General features: G+C 59.9%; 7 protein-coding genes and 1 non-coding gene across 8 annotated transcripts; 4 read left to right on the top strand and 4 right to left on the bottom strand.

Moving 5' to 3' along the window:
- Nucleotides 1-360: 360 nt before the first annotated feature.
- Nucleotides 361-1,596, top strand: EHS24_002087 (uncharacterized protein; the record flags this gene model as incomplete). The annotated part of the gene is made up of 6 exons (XM_028617832.1): nt 361-428; nt 551-608; nt 665-683; nt 851-1,288; nt 1,353-1,501; nt 1,543-1,596. 6 exons carry the CDS (start codon nt 361-363, stop codon nt 1,594-1,596), a joined length of 786 nt encoding a protein of 261 aa, XP_028473510.1.
- Nucleotides 1,597-2,568: 972 nt separating this feature from the next.
- EHS24_002088 (uncharacterized protein) lies at nt 2,569-4,141 on the top strand (the record flags this gene model as incomplete). Its single annotated transcript, XM_028617833.1, has 4 exons — nt 2,569-2,581; nt 2,640-2,655; nt 2,814-2,983; nt 3,051-4,141. 4 exons carry the CDS (start codon nt 2,569-2,571, stop codon nt 4,139-4,141), a joined length of 1,290 nt encoding a protein of 429 aa, XP_028473511.1.
- Nucleotides 4,142-4,680: 539 nt separating this feature from the next.
- Nucleotides 4,681-7,498, bottom strand: REB1_1 (RNA polymerase I enhancer binding protein; the record flags this gene model as incomplete). Its single annotated transcript, XM_028617834.1, has 3 exons — nt 4,681-4,841; nt 4,906-5,712; nt 5,752-7,498. The coding sequence occupies 3 exons, from the start codon at nt 7,496-7,498 to the stop codon at nt 4,681-4,683; spliced, it is 2,715 nt and encodes a 904-aa protein (XP_028473512.1).
- A 406-nt stretch (nt 7,499-7,904) lies between these two features.
- Nucleotides 7,905-9,026, bottom strand: EHS24_002090 (uncharacterized protein; the record flags this gene model as incomplete). The annotated part of the gene is made up of 4 exons (XM_028617835.1): nt 7,905-7,934; nt 7,992-8,099; nt 8,140-8,691; nt 8,982-9,026. 4 exons carry the CDS (start codon nt 9,024-9,026, stop codon nt 7,905-7,907), a joined length of 735 nt encoding a protein of 244 aa, XP_028473513.1.
- A 986-nt stretch (nt 9,027-10,012) lies between these two features.
- Nucleotides 10,013-10,978, top strand: RHO4 (Rho GTPase; the record flags this gene model as incomplete). The annotated part of the gene is made up of 5 exons (XM_028617836.1): nt 10,013-10,018; nt 10,104-10,161; nt 10,310-10,362; nt 10,422-10,628; nt 10,679-10,978. The coding sequence occupies 5 exons, from the start codon at nt 10,013-10,015 to the stop codon at nt 10,976-10,978; spliced, it is 624 nt and encodes a 207-aa protein (XP_028473514.1).
- Nucleotides 10,979-11,591: 613 nt separating this feature from the next.
- Nucleotides 11,592-12,669, top strand: PHB2 (prohibitin subunit; the record flags this gene model as incomplete). Its single annotated transcript, XM_028617837.1, has 3 exons — nt 11,592-11,870; nt 11,925-12,070; nt 12,147-12,669. 3 exons carry the CDS (start codon nt 11,592-11,594, stop codon nt 12,667-12,669), a joined length of 948 nt encoding a protein of 315 aa, XP_028473515.1.
- A 630-nt stretch (nt 12,670-13,299) lies between these two features.
- EHS24_002093 lies at nt 13,300-13,391 on the bottom strand. Its single transcript has one exon. It is a non-coding gene; the product is annotated as a tRNA-His (tRNA).
- A 1,252-nt stretch (nt 13,392-14,643) lies between these two features.
- On the bottom strand, nt 14,644-15,761 carry EHS24_002094 (uncharacterized protein; the record flags this gene model as incomplete). Its single annotated transcript, XM_028617838.1, has 4 exons — nt 14,644-15,004; nt 15,072-15,347; nt 15,511-15,524; nt 15,582-15,761. The coding sequence occupies 4 exons, from the start codon at nt 15,759-15,761 to the stop codon at nt 14,644-14,646; spliced, it is 831 nt and encodes a 276-aa protein (XP_028473516.1).
- Between the last annotated feature and the right edge of the window lie 104 nt (nt 15,762-15,865).

Consider the following 15,865-nt stretch of genomic DNA (forward strand, 5'->3'; position numbering starts at 1 on the left):
GGCGGCAGCGCTGGGACTCGGGTTGGCGCGGAGATTCGCATGAATTTTGGTCCCGTCAATTAGGTAGGCGCAAAGTAGATTCCGTGCGCCTTGAATCGACAGTCACGTTGCATGCCTAATCTTAACGGGAGCAAATTTCTAATCAGTCGCCTGTTGACCGCCGTGGTCGCTCGGCCTCGCTAAAATGGAATATTACGTGTACCTCGGGTATCACCGGCTACAGCCACTGTCCAGGTGCCGAACGGTGCTTGGCCCATGTTCCGTGCTTTCGCGACGGCACCGGGTGGGTGGGTGGGTGGGTGCACAAGTTGGCCCATCTCACATCCTCTTCCTCCATCTCTCTCCACAACACCTCCCACCATGCACCCCTCCCGCCCCTCCCTCGTCCACATCCTGGTTCCCGTCAAGCGTGCCATCGACTATGCCGTGTACGTCCTCTGCCCCATGCCTGCTCTCCAGCGAGCTCGAGCTCGCGCTTTGCACTCGGAGCTTGGTCTCGGTTTTCGGAGACTGGCCCATGGCACCCCTCATTGCTGACCCCGCCGCGCAGCAAGATCCGGATAGCCCCTGGCAACAAGGGTGTAGACACCAGCGTCAAGCACTCGATGGTGAGCAGTCATGCAACACATGCAGGCGAGCCCCTTTGACTGACCACCCCATGCAGAACCCCTTCGACGAGATCGGTGAGTTGTGACGACAATGACCACGGCCGAGGATAGCCGAGCTCCTTTCCGAGCCGAGACGTGGTGGTGGGGATTACCTCTTGTCCACGCAAAGGCAGGCAGCGAGCACGGGTGGTTCGGAGTGGCCGACGCAAGACGAGTCGTTCCAGAGCTAACAAGGTGCAAAGCCGTCGAGGAGGCTGTCCGCATGCGTGAGAAGCAGGGCAAGCTTGTGGAGAGCATCACCGCCGTCTCGATCGGTCCCCCCAAGGCCGTCGACACCATCCGCACTGCCCTCGCCATGGGTGCCGACTCTGGTATCCACATCACTGTCCCCGAGGGCACTGTTGTCGAGCCCCTTGCCGTCGCCCAGGCGATCAAGAAGCTCATTGAGCGTTCGGGCAACACCGACCTCGTCATCCTCGGCAAGCAGGCCATTGACGACGACACCGGTGCCACTGGCGGTATGCTCGCCGGCCTTACTGGCTGGTCGCAGGCCGCTTTCGCGTCCAAGCTTGGCGTGTCTGAGGACGGCAAGGTCGAGGTCACCCGCGAGATTGACGGCGGTCTCGAGAAGATCGAGTCCAAGCTCCCCCTCATCCTCACCACCGACCTCCGCCTCAACGGTGAGTGGGCCACACAAGGCAACGCGCGGCAGAGCAGAATATTGTGCTGACACGTCCTGTCCAGAGCCCCGCTACGCGTCGCTCCCCAACATCATGAAGGCCAAGAAGAAGAAGATTGAGACCCTCAAGCCCGAGGACCTCGGCCTCGACTTCACCCCGCGCCTCGAGACCATTTCGGTTTCGGCTCCTGCCGAGCGCCAGGGCGGCGGCAAGGTGAGTTTTGTTCATTACAGTCAGTACTGACAATGTCCCAGGTCGAGACTGTCGCCGAGCTTGTCAGCAAGCTCAAGGAGGCTGGTGTCATCTAAAAGACTACAACCACCCCAGCTCCACCTTTGTAGCGCGTATAGCACACGAAACGCAGGCGTTGAAGTTGGGATTGAGGGGCACCGGGTCGGTCCCTTCATTCCCACCCGCAGCGTCTGCGAAAGAGAACCCCATACTCACCTCTCGGCCGAATAGTGCGCGGGAGCAAAAGATGCATATGGAACTTGTCCGCAGCCATGAAGTGTATGGACCATGGACCCGTGTCCTTAGGAAGTAAGGGGAGGTGTCAAGGGGGAGTGGGGGGAGGAGTGGGTTTGGAACGACGTTGGAGGCCGGTTGGGTCGGTGCTCATGTGGTGCGAGGCAGCTGTGCCCCGTGCAAAATTCCTAGAAGCTCGCCTGTGTGCAGCACGTATACGTCGCTGGTCAGGCAGACACTCTTGCTGTTGTCCATATACTCTTCTGCACAATATTTCTGGCGACTGCGATATCTTCTCTCTCCCGCCAAACGGGCAAGGCTGTAGGACAGGCTCCGAAGGCCGAGCGCGTGCAGATGGGCAAACAGGCGACTCGGGACGTCCCAATAAAAAAAAACGTAAAAGCCGGCCTCTGCGCCAGAGTGCCCACAGAGTACCAGCGGCGCTCCTGTGTCCGCGTCGCCTACAATGGGAGCCAAGCCTTTCTTGCCCTTCTGGAAAGCCAAATGACAGGCCGTCCAGCGGCACTCCCTACGCCGGTGTTTTTGGCATGGCCACACCGTACACCCTGTGCTAACGTGCTCGATGGCTCATCACGTATCCTGCGGTTCTAAATCACGGATTCGCGGGGTCTATTTGGCAATATATTCTAATTCTTTTGTTATTTATCCCGGGGGCCACTCACCCGGAGTGATCGAGTCGGAGCGTGGGTCCGCCGACTGAGATGGGGGGGTGAGGAGCGGGCGATGGCGGGCTCCAAGAAGCCCGCGGCAGGCATTTTCTGTTCCTCGCATCGTCCACTTTCCGGACGTTCACCATGGCAGGTCAAGGTGGGTACCCTTCTTCGCCCGTGTTCGGTAGTCACAGCGCGCTGACACTTGCCTCTAGCTGGAGTTTCCGTTGTGTGCGTATTCCTCTCTCCACTCTGGCTGTGTTGGGGTTGGTGGTTGCAGTGTTTTCTATGGGAACATAAACAGGGTCACCACCCCAGAATGCGGTCGCCCGCAACGCCGCAAACCACACGTTTGCTCGACAAAGGCAAAAAAGCTAACCTCTCCACAGGCTCGGAGCCCAATGGGGTGACGAGGGCAAGGGCAAGCTGGTCGATATTCTCGCTGCTGAAGCTGATATCTGCGCTCGTTGCGCTGGCGGTAACAATGCCGGCCACACCATTGTCGTTACCAATGACCAGGGTGAAAAGGTCAAGTACGCCTTCAACCTCCTCCCTTCGGGTGAGTAACCTAGTTTCTGCCGCTTTTCCCGTTCTTTTCTTCTTTGTACTAAACACTCCATGTGCAGGTCTCATCAACCCCAAGGTCCAGGCCTTTATCGGCTCGGGCGTCGTTGTCCACGTCCCCTCGTTCTTCAAGGAGCTCGAGGCTCTCGAGGACAAGGGCCTCCAGGTCGCTGAGCGCCTGTTCATCTCGGACCGCGCGCACCTCGTGATGGGCTTCCACCAGGTCGTCGACGGCCTCAAGGAGGTCGAGCTCGGCCGCGGCTCGATTGGCACCACCCGCAAGGGCATTGGACCAACCTACTCGTCCAAGGCTTCGCGCTCGGGTCTCCGTGTCCACCACCTCTACGACCCCACGTTCCCCGACCAGTTCCGCAAGCTCGTCGAGGGCCGTTTCAAGCGTTACGGCCACTTTGAGTTTGACACCGAGGGCGAGATCAAGTCGATGCTCGAGTTTGCCGAGCGTCTCCGCCCCCACGTCGTTGACGGCCCTACCTGGCTCCACAAGCAGCTCCAGGCCGGCAAGCGCGTCCTCGTCGAGGGTGCCAACGCCCTCATGCTCGACATTGACTACGGAACCTACCCTTACGTCACGTCGTCGTCGACCACCATTGGCGGTGTCTGCACCGGTCTCGGTATCCCGCCCTTTGCCATCAAGCGCGCTATTGGTGTCATCAAGGCCTACACCACCCGTGTCGGCGGCGGTCCCTTCCCCACCGAGCAGCTCAACACCATCGGCGAGACCCTCCAGGAGGTCGGCGCCGAGTACGGCACCGTCACTGGCCGTCGTCGTCGCTGCGGCTGGCTCGACCTGGTCGTGTGCAAGTACTCGACCCTGATCAACGGCTACACCTCGATCAACCTCACCAAGCTCGACGTCCTCGACGGCTTTGACGAGATCAAGGTCGCCACCGGCTACAAGCTCGACGGCGTCCTCCAGGAGGGCTTCCCCGCCGACCTCAACCGCCTCGCCGAGGTCGAGGTCATCTACGAGACCCTCCCCGGCTGGAAGACCGACATCACCAAGATTGCCACCTTTGACGCCCTCCCCGAGGCCGCACAGAAGTACGTCGCCTTTATCGAAAACTACCTCGGCGTCAAGGTCCAGTACATCGGTACCGGCCCCGCCCGCGAGAGCACCATCACCTGCTTCTAAACGCCAAAAGGATGCGGTAGACCAACGTCTTTTGCTTTCTTCTTTTGGTTAGAAAAACACAAACAAATTGAAATCAGTTATATGCATTTTCCGTGCAGGGTAGAAAGAAACAGCAGCCGTGGTGCTGGGAAGCTTTGGCATGTGTGGGACGCCTTTGGTATTTGTGACTCTTGGCACCGATGGCGGCACGAGGTGACACGAGGTGACATCTGCGAGGCTGCAGTTGTCATTGGAAAACAATGTAGGGTCACAGGGGGTGAAGATGATGCACCTGAGGCCTGAGGTGACCTGCGCAGGATCTTATCGCTCGACTATTGGGTACCGCATGTGTCGTAGCCCAACACGCGCTTACGCTTGGCTTTCTGGGCCCGCCGACCGGTACTCAACGGCACCGTGTACGGGTTTTTACATGTCTGCATGGTGTCATGGCATTACGTTGCGTGTCTGTACTAATGTACTATGGTACTCCTCTGTGTGTGTGTGTGTGTGTGTGTGTGTGTGTGTGTGTCAATGCGCACGTCCTCCCTCCCTCCTGCTGCTCACTCCACATCGACGTCAAAGGCCTCTTCGACGTCCGAGGCGTCGGCGTCGTCGGGCACCATGGCCTGGCTCTTGCTCGGCCGGCCGTTCTTCTTGTCCTCCCTGTCCTTGGTCTTGTTGGCCTTGTCGTTCTCGCACCGTTCCATCGCAGTGAGGATGTCTGCAAAACCCGGGAGTCAGCTTCATCATTCAGGTAACAGGTTAACGCGCGCGACTTCGCTCACCGTCAAAGCTCATGTCCTCTACGCCGTCGATGACCTTCTTCATCCGGTGCCACAGGCCGCGCACGGCCACGGGGGTGACGGACCATCCGGGACCCATGACGGTGCCCCATGTGATGTCGCGCTCGTGCTGGAGCTTGAGGCGGCGGACACGGGCGAGCAGCTCGTTGCGGGTGACGGTGGTCTTGAGCTGCCCGCCCTTCTCGGCAGCCTTGGCGCGCAGGCCGGGCAGGATGGAGTCTTGCCACTTTTTGCGACACTGCGTCATGGACCGCGCGCCGCCCATGAGCGTCACGACGACTTGCCACGGCGTGTCGGCGTCCGTCACTTCGGTGCCGAGCTGGGCGTGCGCCTCCGTCACTGCCTCGGTGAGCTGCTCGACCTCTTCCTTGGACCATGCGCCCTTGGCCCGGCCCTCGCGGTCCTTGAGCTCGCCGCGGTAGCGATCACGGCAGTCGATCTCGTTCCTCCCGACCGCGAGCGCGACCTTGGTCCATTCGTTGGGGTGCATCTCATACGCGGCGAGCAGGTCGGCGTCCTCTTCCTTGGACCACGCGCCCTTGCGTGCCGTCGGGTCAAACATGCGCTTGACGGCCTCCTTGACGTAACGAACAGGCCGGCCAGGCACAGCAGTGGCGAGCTCGGGGTAAAACTTGGGATACGGGACGCGACCAGCAGTCTTGCCCTTGGTCATGATGATCTCCAGCAGCTCGTCGTCCGTCAGGCGGTTCGCCCGCCTGAATGTGTCCAGGTGGTCGCGCAGTGCAGCACGCTCTGTCTCGGTGAACCGGCCACGCTTGTACTGGAGCACTGTTGGGTGTTAGCACAGTCAAGGAATGCCGAACCCACCGCCGGCAGCCTCAAGACGCTGCAGCTCCTTGATGTCGATCCACTTGGACGCGAGGTAGTCGTGCATGGCGCCATTGACGGCCAGCTCGTCGCGGAGCGCACCGTCAACGTCCTCCTGGCTCTTGCCCTCGCGCTCCGTCGTCTTCTTATAGGGTCCTCGGGGGCCGCGAACGGCCTTTGGCGCGTTCGCGTCCTTGGGCTCCGCCTGCTTCTTGGCGACGGGCTCCTTGCGCTTCTTGAGCGTCGGGCTGTCGGTGGTGGTGCTGGTGTCGGCGGCCTGAGCAGTGCGCGCCGCACGAGCGGCGCGTGCAGAAGACGTGGCACCGCGGAGGATGGCGGAGGGGTCAGGACCGACATCGCTGTCCGAGTCCTGCGCCGCTTGCTGCTGCTGCTGCTGCTGCTGTTCCTTCTCTTTGCGCTCCTTTTCCTTGCGCTCCTTCTTCTCCAGCTTGCGCTGTTTCTTGCGCTGCTCCGCTTCGCGCTCCGCGTCCTCTTCGGCAAGCTTGCGCTTCTTTTCCTTCTTCTCGGCACGCTTACGGTCCTTGCGCGCCTCCTTGCTCTCGGAAGGCTCCCCGCCCTCGACCTCACTCTCGCCTTCGGCCTCGGCCTCGTTGACGACCATGGGCACATCCACGGGCTGCGCGGGCGAAGGAGGCAGGTTGAGTGACGTGGCGGCCGGCGTCTCGAGGAGGGCGCGGACGTTCATAGTGTTCTCAACCGTGCGAGACTTGGACTTCTTTTCCTTCTTGCTGCTGCGGGGCCTCTCGGGCTCGGCGTCGACAGCCGGGAGCGGCTCAGGCGGCTGGTACGGTGTGACGAGGATGGCGCCGACGCTCATCACGTTGGCGACCGTGCGGTCCCCGTGCTTGTGCTTCTTGTCCTTTTTGCTGCGTGGGCGCTCGCCATCGTCGCCCGTCTCTCCCACGGCGGCAGCGGCAGCGAGGGCTGCGGCGGCCTTCTTGCCCTTCCTGCTGCGCGGACGCTCGCCGACCAGCATGTCGATTGACATGTCGGCAGCGCTGCGCGACGGGCCAGCGTACGGCGTCTCGGGGCGCACCTCGCCGTCGTGCTTGTGCTTCTTGCTCTTCTTGGGCGTCGTCACTCGGGCTTGGGCATGGGCATGGGCGTGCGCATTGTCCTCGTCCGCATCCCCTCCTTCGTCGTCGTGTCTCCGCTTCTTCTCCTTACGGGCCCGCTCGCGCGCGGCGGCCTCGGCGATCGACTCGGAGGGCAAGCCAGCGGCCATCCGGCGCGCGTGTTCCTTGTCGGCACGCTTGCGCGCCCCTTTGCTCCCCTGGTCGACATCCTCGCCGTCGTGGCCGTGTCCCTCCTGCACCGCCTCAGCCTCGTCAATACGCTGTTGGGCTTGGGCGAGTTTGAGAGCTGTTGCCGCGAGTGAAGACGCCGCGGGCAGGCGGGTCGCTGGCGACGTTCCCGGTAAGTCTGCGACGCGGCTCAGGGGACTGGTGTGGGCGATGGGGGAGGAAGCCCGGTGCGACTTGGACTTGTGCTTGTCCTTTTTGTCCTTGTCCTTTTTGTCCTTGTGGTCCTTCTTGGGGCTGCCGTCGTGACGTGTTGGGTCTGGAGGGTTGCCGTGGCCCTTGGACGAAGCCGGGTGTGGTGGTTGAGGAGACGCAGGGGGAGAGTACGCTGCTGGTGAAGAGTCGCGCTGCAATGTGCGCACAGACGACATGGGGATTGGGTAGCTGCCGTGGTGGCGGTCGCCGTTGATGAGGAGGCCCTCCATGGTCGTGAGAGTGGATGGGAGGTGTGGAAAATGAAATGTGAAGGAGAAATCTGCCGGGACCAAACAACCGAGATATTCCAGTCCGCCCCTTATACCTTAAGCGCCTGCATGGTAAACACTGGCCCACACCGTACCGCCGCACAAAAAAGTGCAACCGTCACCAACCCAAATCGCTCTCAAGACATGATATTCATACTTTTCATGGCCCCTTCATACTAACAAACCAACGAGACACTAAAAACATCGAGACTCATTATGGTAAGGGGTCCACACACGCCTCCTTGCCGAACACTACACACCATCAGAGGGGCGAATCACGAACCAAAAAAAAAAAAGTTGGGGACGAGGGGTGGGATATAGACTAGACGGACACAAAGGCTGAGCCATAGGCGAGGTGTTTTGCTGTTTACTCCTTCTTGGTCGACTTCTTCTTCGACTGAGAGTCAGCCCAATGTTTCCTCCGCATTCCTTGGCTTGAGCCCAGAAAACGTACCTTCTTCTCGGCCGAGGCCTCAACGTCCTCCTCCTTGTTCTTGCGCTTCTTCTCCTTCTTGCCAGCGTTAGGAGTGGCAAGGGTGGCGACAGCAGGCGACTTGGTGGGCTGGGCATCAGTCTCCCACCAAGTCCATAAGTCCACTCACAGTTCCCTCCTCAGAGTCCTCGTCCTCGTCCTCCTCCTCCTCCTCGTCCTCTGAAACAATGCCGGCAACGTTGGAGCCGGCAACGCCGCCAATACGACCAACGAGGGAGGCGGGGAGAGCGGGCATGGGGAGACCGTTCTTGTAGGCCTCCTCGGCCTGACGGAAGTGGCTGGTGGCGTCGTTGTAGGCGAGCTCGTAGACCTTGCGCTGAGGCTCGTCGAGCTCCTTCCAGCGGGAAGCAATCACGCCGAGAATCTCCTTGTAAGGGAGAGTGGGGTTGGCAGTACGGATGTTCTCGCGGACGTCGTTCTGGAAGAGGAGGTAGGCCGAGGGCGGGCGCTTGGGGGCGTTGGGGTCCTTGGGCTTCTTCTCCTTCTTGGCGCGCTGCTTCTTGCCGCTGGCGGTGGCGAGAGTCTCGCCGTGGGCACCGTCGGTGACGGCAGCGAGGGCAGCCGAGGTGGTGAGGGTCGAAGGGGCGAGGCGGGCATAGTCCTCAATGATGGCGACGCAGCGGGTCATGGCGGCAGCAATGTCCTTGAAGGACGCAACCATCTGGCAAAGTGAGCTTCCATGCTATACGTTGTTTGGTTTGCGGGGGAGCAGGCTGAGGAGGAGGAGATGGGAAGGGATGTATGCATGGAGGCGAGGTGGGTGGGTGTGTTTTTGCAATGGGGTGCCACATGCCTTGCCATTTTTGTGGCGGCGGTGGTTGGTTGTTTACATCCAGGTCTCGCGGGGACCCATATTTGGGTGGGTGGATGCGTAGGTGCCAAAACCCAGCCAAAGTGAAGGGATGGCAGGTTTGTGTGTTGCAGGGGAAGGTGGGGGGTTCTGAGACTCACCTCCTGGCGCTTGGCCTCCATCTCTTCGTACGAAACGGACGACATTGTCGGTATGCTGGCTGGAGAGTTGTGGCGGTTTGGCGGCAGGGAGGTTTGAGCGATTTGGGTGGATGGATGGATTATATAAAAAGGTTGGATGGAGGTTGGGTGTTTGTTGAAAGGCGAAAAGGGTGGGAACACGTTTGGTAGCAAAGGCGGTGCGGTGTCAGCAAAGGGGAGGGGGGGATCGCCGTTTGGCGGGGTGGTGGAAGGGAAGAGACTGGGAGGTGAGCTCACGGTGTGTGTTGGGGTTGGGTGGGTGGATGGTGGTGTAGAGCCTGGGTAAAGCGACGATGGAGGACGATTAGGACGGTGGAATGGTAGGAGGTGGATTAGAAAACGGTGGGTGGGGGGGGGGGTGAGTGGGAAAAAGAAGACACACGGCGACGGTCAAAAGGCTGTGGCTAGCCGTTTGGCGGGGTCACGCTGAAAGGGTTATTTTACAGCGGGATCAAATTTCAAAATAGATCGCACCTATCATTCGTTCTTATGACCGGCCATGATATGGTCCCGGAAACTCGCAGCCAGTTTGGCCCTTTTCCCTTCCTAATGACACATTTGTACCCCCACATTTGTTATTTGAACCCCGGCTCAGCATTGTAAAGCGGGGGTTGGGGGTTAGTAATGCGTCATGTGTCCTGTATGACGACCTTGTCTCGATTTGAAAACACTAAAAGGTACACACAGCCAGAGAGTGGGTCAATATTTGGTTCCGCCCGGACGCGACTGTCCTGTGCGCCGCCTGCCGCTCTCTGCCTGGCGCCGTGTGTGTGATGAAACAGGCCCAGCCGTATACCACCACCACCTCGTGTATGCTGTTCATATCAACAACATCACGACAACTCTCTCACCCTACCCAACCCACCACCACCACCACACACCGGGGCACACCCTCCCTCAGTACAGTTTCTTGTCCTTCCCCACACAACCACATCCACCACCACCTAGCCTAGCCTCTCAACTGCCCCCCCAGCTGCACACACGCTTGCACAATGTCGGTGCGTGGAAACCCCATTCTCACAACGCCCCTGGCGTTACCCTCCCTGTCAACCACCCGTCGCTCACCCAGCCTTCCCCCCCCAGCTCGACGGTCCCCGCCGCCCAGATCTCAAGAAGAAGCTTGTCGTCGTCGGAGATGGAGGTGCGTAGACCCCCGGCAACCCGGTCCACGGGCTGCATAGGACACTGCATATGCCAGTGCGACGACACGGAGGCAAGGCGGGCGGCAACGACAAGGGCCTTGTGCTGCCTGCCCCTTGGCCCTTGGACGACGAACGCTGACGATACAGGCTGCGGCAAGACATGTTTGCTCACCGTGTACGCCGAAAACCGCTTCCCAGAGGTACGTCGTCGGGTCGTCTCTGCTTCTGCTCGTGGACAGCTGCTGACTCTGCGCGCCAGACCTACGTCCCGACCGTCTTTGAGAACCTGATCACTACCATCCCTCACCCTCTGGAGCCGACCAAGACCATCGAGCTGGCGTTGTGGGACACTGCCGGACAGGAGGACTTTGACCGCCTGCGTCCTTTGAGCTACAACGACACGGACGTCATTCTCGTCGTCTTTGCCTGCAACCACCGTCCATCCCTCGAGAACGTTTACGACAAGGTGGGCCGCAGTTGACAGCTGCTCTCCTCCTCCCGCTGACACTCTGCCAGTGGTACCCGGAAATGTCGCACTTTTGCGAGGGTGTCCCGCTCCTCCTGATCTGCACCAAGACCGACCTGCGTACCGACGCTACCACCCAGAGCCTCATGGCCGCACAGGGAGTCGGACCCATCTCTCCCGCCGAGGGCGAAAAGGTGGCCAAGGAAATCGGCGCGCGGAGGTACCTCGAGTGCTCGGCAAAGCAGGGCACGGGCGTGCGCGAGGTGTTTGACGCTGCAGTCCGCGAGAGCCTCAAGAAGGGCAGCGTGGCACGTATTGTCAAGAAGAGCAAGAAGTGCGTGGTTGTTTAGGTCGGCCGGCCCGCGCCTCCCTCCCCCCACCCCCAACTGTCGTTCGTTTCCTTCTTCCCCGCCTCTCCTCTCGCAAACCGTCACAAACAACTCGGGACACCGAGGCGAGGCGGCGGCGGCGGTGGTGGCATGGCGCGCAGGCGTTCGTGTGTGGCGTCTGTTTTGCTGCTGCTGCTACTGCTGTTGCCGTTCGTTGCCTCGTCTTGCCCGCGCGTGTGTGCCGAGTTGCGAGTTCCACCGCCGTCGAGTGCCGCCTCCGCTGCTGCGGTCTCCCACCACTGGGCTGGGCTGTTGTTCACTAGCATAGATACCTGCATGGGATTGAGCCTGCATTTTCAATGGGCCAGTGTTGCGATGACGTGAAGGGCGGGGGGGTGGTCAATGTAATGAGGCTGGGACGACATTACTGTCTGTCACGTGATTATTAGCGGAACCAAACTCGTCCTAATTTGTGCTGCCGGCCGCGGTACGCGCGAGCGTTTCCCCTCTCGTTGGCCGCCCCGAGCCGATTCCTTCTGGTGCATTTCGTCACCTCTCAGGCGTCGTCGTTGTTCCTTTTACCACCCACTTCTCCCTTCACCCACCACCACCCCTTCCCTCACCCTCAGCAACCATGAGCCGTCCCGGAGGAGAGGCATTTGCGCGTCTTGCGCAGCAGTTGAACCGCGCCCGCATGCAGGCCGGCGGCGGCGGCGGCGGCCGTGGCGGCAGCTCGGGCGGACCCAGCCCGGGAGGCATCCTCGCCGGCGGCGGTATGCTCGTCCTCCTTGCTGGTGGTGCCATTGTCATCTCGTCGTCCCTGTACAACGTCGACGGTGGTCACCGTGCCATCAAGTACTCGCGTCTCCATGGTGTCCGTCCCGACATTTACCCCGAGGGCACCCACATCCGTGTACGTCAAAGTGCAGGAGGGACCACAAAGAACATTAGCTAACCGGCTGTACAGATCCCCTGGCTCGAGACTCCCATCATCTACGACGTCCGCGCCAAGCCTAGGAATATCGCGTCGCTCACAGGTACCAAGGACCTGCAGATGGTCAACATCACCTGCCGTGTCCTTTCGCGTCCTTCGGTCAACGACCTCCCGACCATGTGAGTCGAGCTGCAGCGCGCACCCTGCCCCCCCCCCCCCCCCCCCCCCCGCGCATTTTGCTGACCCCGTTGCTAGCTACCGCGAGCTTGGCACAGACTATGACGAGCGTGTGCTGCCCTCGATCGTCAACGAGGTGCTCAAGTCTGTTGTGGCGCAGTTCAACGCCTCGCAGCTCATCACCCAGCGTGAAATGGTCTCGCGTCTCGTGCGCGAGAACCTCACCCGCCGTGCGCGCCGGTTCAACCTGATCCTGGACGATGTGTCCATCACCCACGTCGCCTTCTCGCCCGAGTTTACGCACGCCGTCGAGGCCAAGCAGGTCGCGCAGCAGATCGCCCAGCGCGCCGCCTTCCAGGTCGACCAGGCCATCCAGGAGAAGCAGTCCATCATCGTCCGTGCCCAGGGTGAGGCCAAGAGTGCCGAGCTCATCGGCGAGGCCGTCCGCAACAACAAGGGTTTCCTCCAGCTCCGCAAGCTCGAGGCCGCCCGCGAGATCGCAGGCACCCTCGCCCACTCGGGCAACGCCGTCATGCTCGACACCAAGAGTCTGCTTCTCAACGTCACCGACGACGAGATGCTCGAGACCAAGAAGAAGTAAACCGTCGCCAAAGGTGTCCCAGGCGATACAGCAGTCTTTTTTTTGGTGGTGTGTTGTCTCCGAGATCGTCGGCCCCACCGGAATCTCACACATCTGGAGGAGCAGAGATCACAAAATGTACACCCAAAGGCTAGTAGCGCAGTGCGAGAGATGCAGCAGTACCCCTCTTTCTTGCGGCCCATGTCTGGGCCGTCGTGTGTGTGATGCGTACAAGTTGGGGGTGTGTTGGACGGATGGGCGACAGGTGGTGACATATGGCACAGCAGAAGCAGGTAGATCCGCAGACAGAAGCGTGGGCCGAGGACCGGGCGACTCAGTGGTGAGGCGAGGGAGCGTTCTGGTAAGGCGTCAGTCGTTGGCAATGCCACTGTTCCGGCGCTGGACTCTTGGGTCTACCACGAAGAGAGGGACCACAAGACCTATGGACGCGCCAACCATGGCAGGAACATTGCAGCGAGAAACACGTACCCCCGACCGAGCGGCCGCCAGGTGCTGGCCGACACACCCGCCACCAACACACAGCGCACCCCTCTCCTCCCTCCTTCCCTCCGTGTCGTCCGTCGGCAGGGTGCATTGCAGCGGCCGACCCATTCGCCAGAGGAGGAGGCGAGGAGGAAAAAGAAGAAGATGTGCTCGCACGCTGAGTCGAACAGCGGTCGGGTCAGATGATGAGATTGCTGCGAACCACAACGACCAATGATAACCACCTACACTATACAAGCTGGACGGTGAATTTCAGTGAGGTGGTGTAAAGAAACTTGCCGCGTTGATGTTTTGTTTTTTGTTTCCCGGGGGGGCCGGGAGGGGGGGGGGGGGGAGGGGGTAGTCGTGGAGTCGTGGTCGGTCCAGTCTGCCCTCTGGTGAATCTTCTGTTCATGCGCTAATGCGGGCCTCTGGTAGTGGAATGCCTTGCAGGCGAGACAAGAGGTGGCGACGCCACTTTTTGGGCGATTACTGTTGGCTACTTTTTGTATGCCGAGGTGCACAGATCTGCACATAAATATTATCCATACCAACCGCGGTGTGTAGAACAGGGCCCAGTGTCTTGACTGTCTTCTGGATAGCCCGTCCCAGCATGTGGCAAGGCCACCGGTGCCACCGTGTCTTGAATATATTTTTGCATTGTTTTTTCAGTGCCGAAGTGCAAAGTTGAGAAACTCATAGACCCTCATCCCTCACGTCAACACACGTCACACGTAGGGTGTAGGATGTTGGAGAAGTGCACAGACACTCATTAGGGACGTCAGTGGCAAATGTGTATGGGTTATGGAGAACATGCAAACCCACACAGTGAGGGCGACATTGGAAAAATGTGCCCGGTGGTAATAATCAACGCTCAACATTTGCCATTTGAGACCGCATACATCACCTGTCGCCTGTCTATTCCCACTCAGCCCCAATAATAAAAGCGACCTAATTTATCTGCCTGCGAGGTCATGTCAATTGTGCACGAGGAATGGGAGGGGCCGAGATAGTTATGTACAACAGTGGTGGCATGTTTCTCATTTTCCGTGGCAGAGTTTTCACATCACCTGTTGGGTTTATCGCTAACGATAACGGGCTTCTCACCTCCCTGTGGGGTCTACATATGTATACACGGGCACGGCACGACAGCACATGGCCGACATTCTCTCAATTCTGCTCATCTTACTTCAATCCATCTGCCAACAGGCTTTTGACCTGCGAGGCGTTGACACTTGGTTCATAGGACACCCATGCAGCGAGCAACCACGTTATGCGCTCCCGACTCCCTGGCAAAGATATGCAATGCAATAAAAATAGTCGGGCCGCCGACATGTATAGTCGACCATCCCATTATACGTGCGGCATCTAGAAAACACAACAGCAGCTGTCCCATGCCCAGGACGCCGTGTTCCCCTCCCCTCCGCGCTCTTCACTCTACTCTCTACCCGCCTCTAAGGTCTCCAGTATGAAACGACTCGGGGATCCGCCTTCTAGTTTTTCGTTGCGCGCTCATGCGGCGTCGTCGACGCTCGGGGTGAGGGCCCACCACAGGGTCTGGAGGAGACGGAAACCACAGAGCACGCCGAGGGTGCCTGCCGAGCCAATCTTGCCCATGATGGCGCGGCTGACAAACGAGCCCAGAATGAGAAAGACGACGCCCTGGACGCGAATGTCGCGGCTGGGGACCTTCTTGAATGCGAACAGGAGGGGGTCGTTGAAGATCTCCACCCAGGTGGTGGTGAGCACGACGGTGGTGTTCATGGGCGAGGCGACGCGCTTGCCGATGATGCCCTGCAGACCCATCGAGGAAGAGATGAACGCCAGGGCAGCCATGCCGAGAGGGGTGCGCCAAGAGGGCTCGCCGCGGCTCCTGCAGAATGCGCGTCAGTAAGAGGAATATTTCGTTGGCGTTGGTCGGTTTCTCGGCCGCCACTCACACTGCGTACGAGCTCTCGCCAGAGTAGTGGGCACACAGGGCACCCGCCATGGCCATGAGCACCTGGATGAACGAGGACACGACCAGCCATGTCCTGCGCTTGGCGCCGATCATGTCGCCGACGCGACCCAGGGTGGTGCCGAGGAGGAACGCGAGCAGCGAGCAGAATGCCTGCTGGTCGGGCTTCATGAATTCATAGGTACGCTCGGGGATGGGGTCAAAGTTGCGCGCGACGGCGATGCCGAGCTGTGCGACGTTGCCAGTCTGGAAACCGCACCTGGTTTATTGTCAGCGGACATGCGCGCGGTGGATTGGGCTTGGTGTCCTCGTTTCCCATATGTATGTTTATTTCGCGATGGATCGGGCACTTTCGGCAACTCCCAACAAATGCGGTGGCGGGAAACAGTCACGCGAGGTATTCAAACAGGGATTCAACGTACCAAATGTAGCATGCCTGTGTGTATGTCAGCAAAGCTGTACTGTGAAGGGGGCGATGGTTCGCATGACGTACGGAAAAGGACACGGCTGACGTGAAGCCCGTAAGGAAACACGCGTAGATGGAGACGGCGTTGCACTTCTTCGAGTCGATCTGCGACTGCAGATAGGTGACAGCTCGCGAGGTGAAAGGCTGGGCGACCTTGCCGGCCTCGACGTCTGCCATGGCTGTATTTGTGGATGACGGTGTGGACATTGTGGGAGGTGTATGCACACGAGAGGAGGGAGGGGGGGGGAGAGTAGTGAGAGATAAAGAGAGGAATGAAGAAGCAAAGAGCCAAGAGAGATAAGTCTTGGAGG

This window comes from Apiotrichum porosum (genome assembly GCF_003942205.1).
Source record: "Apiotrichum porosum strain DSM 27194 chromosome Unknown scaffold_12, whole genome shotgun sequence".
Classification (NCBI taxonomy): Eukaryota; Fungi; Basidiomycota; class Tremellomycetes; order Trichosporonales; family Trichosporonaceae; genus Apiotrichum; species Apiotrichum porosum.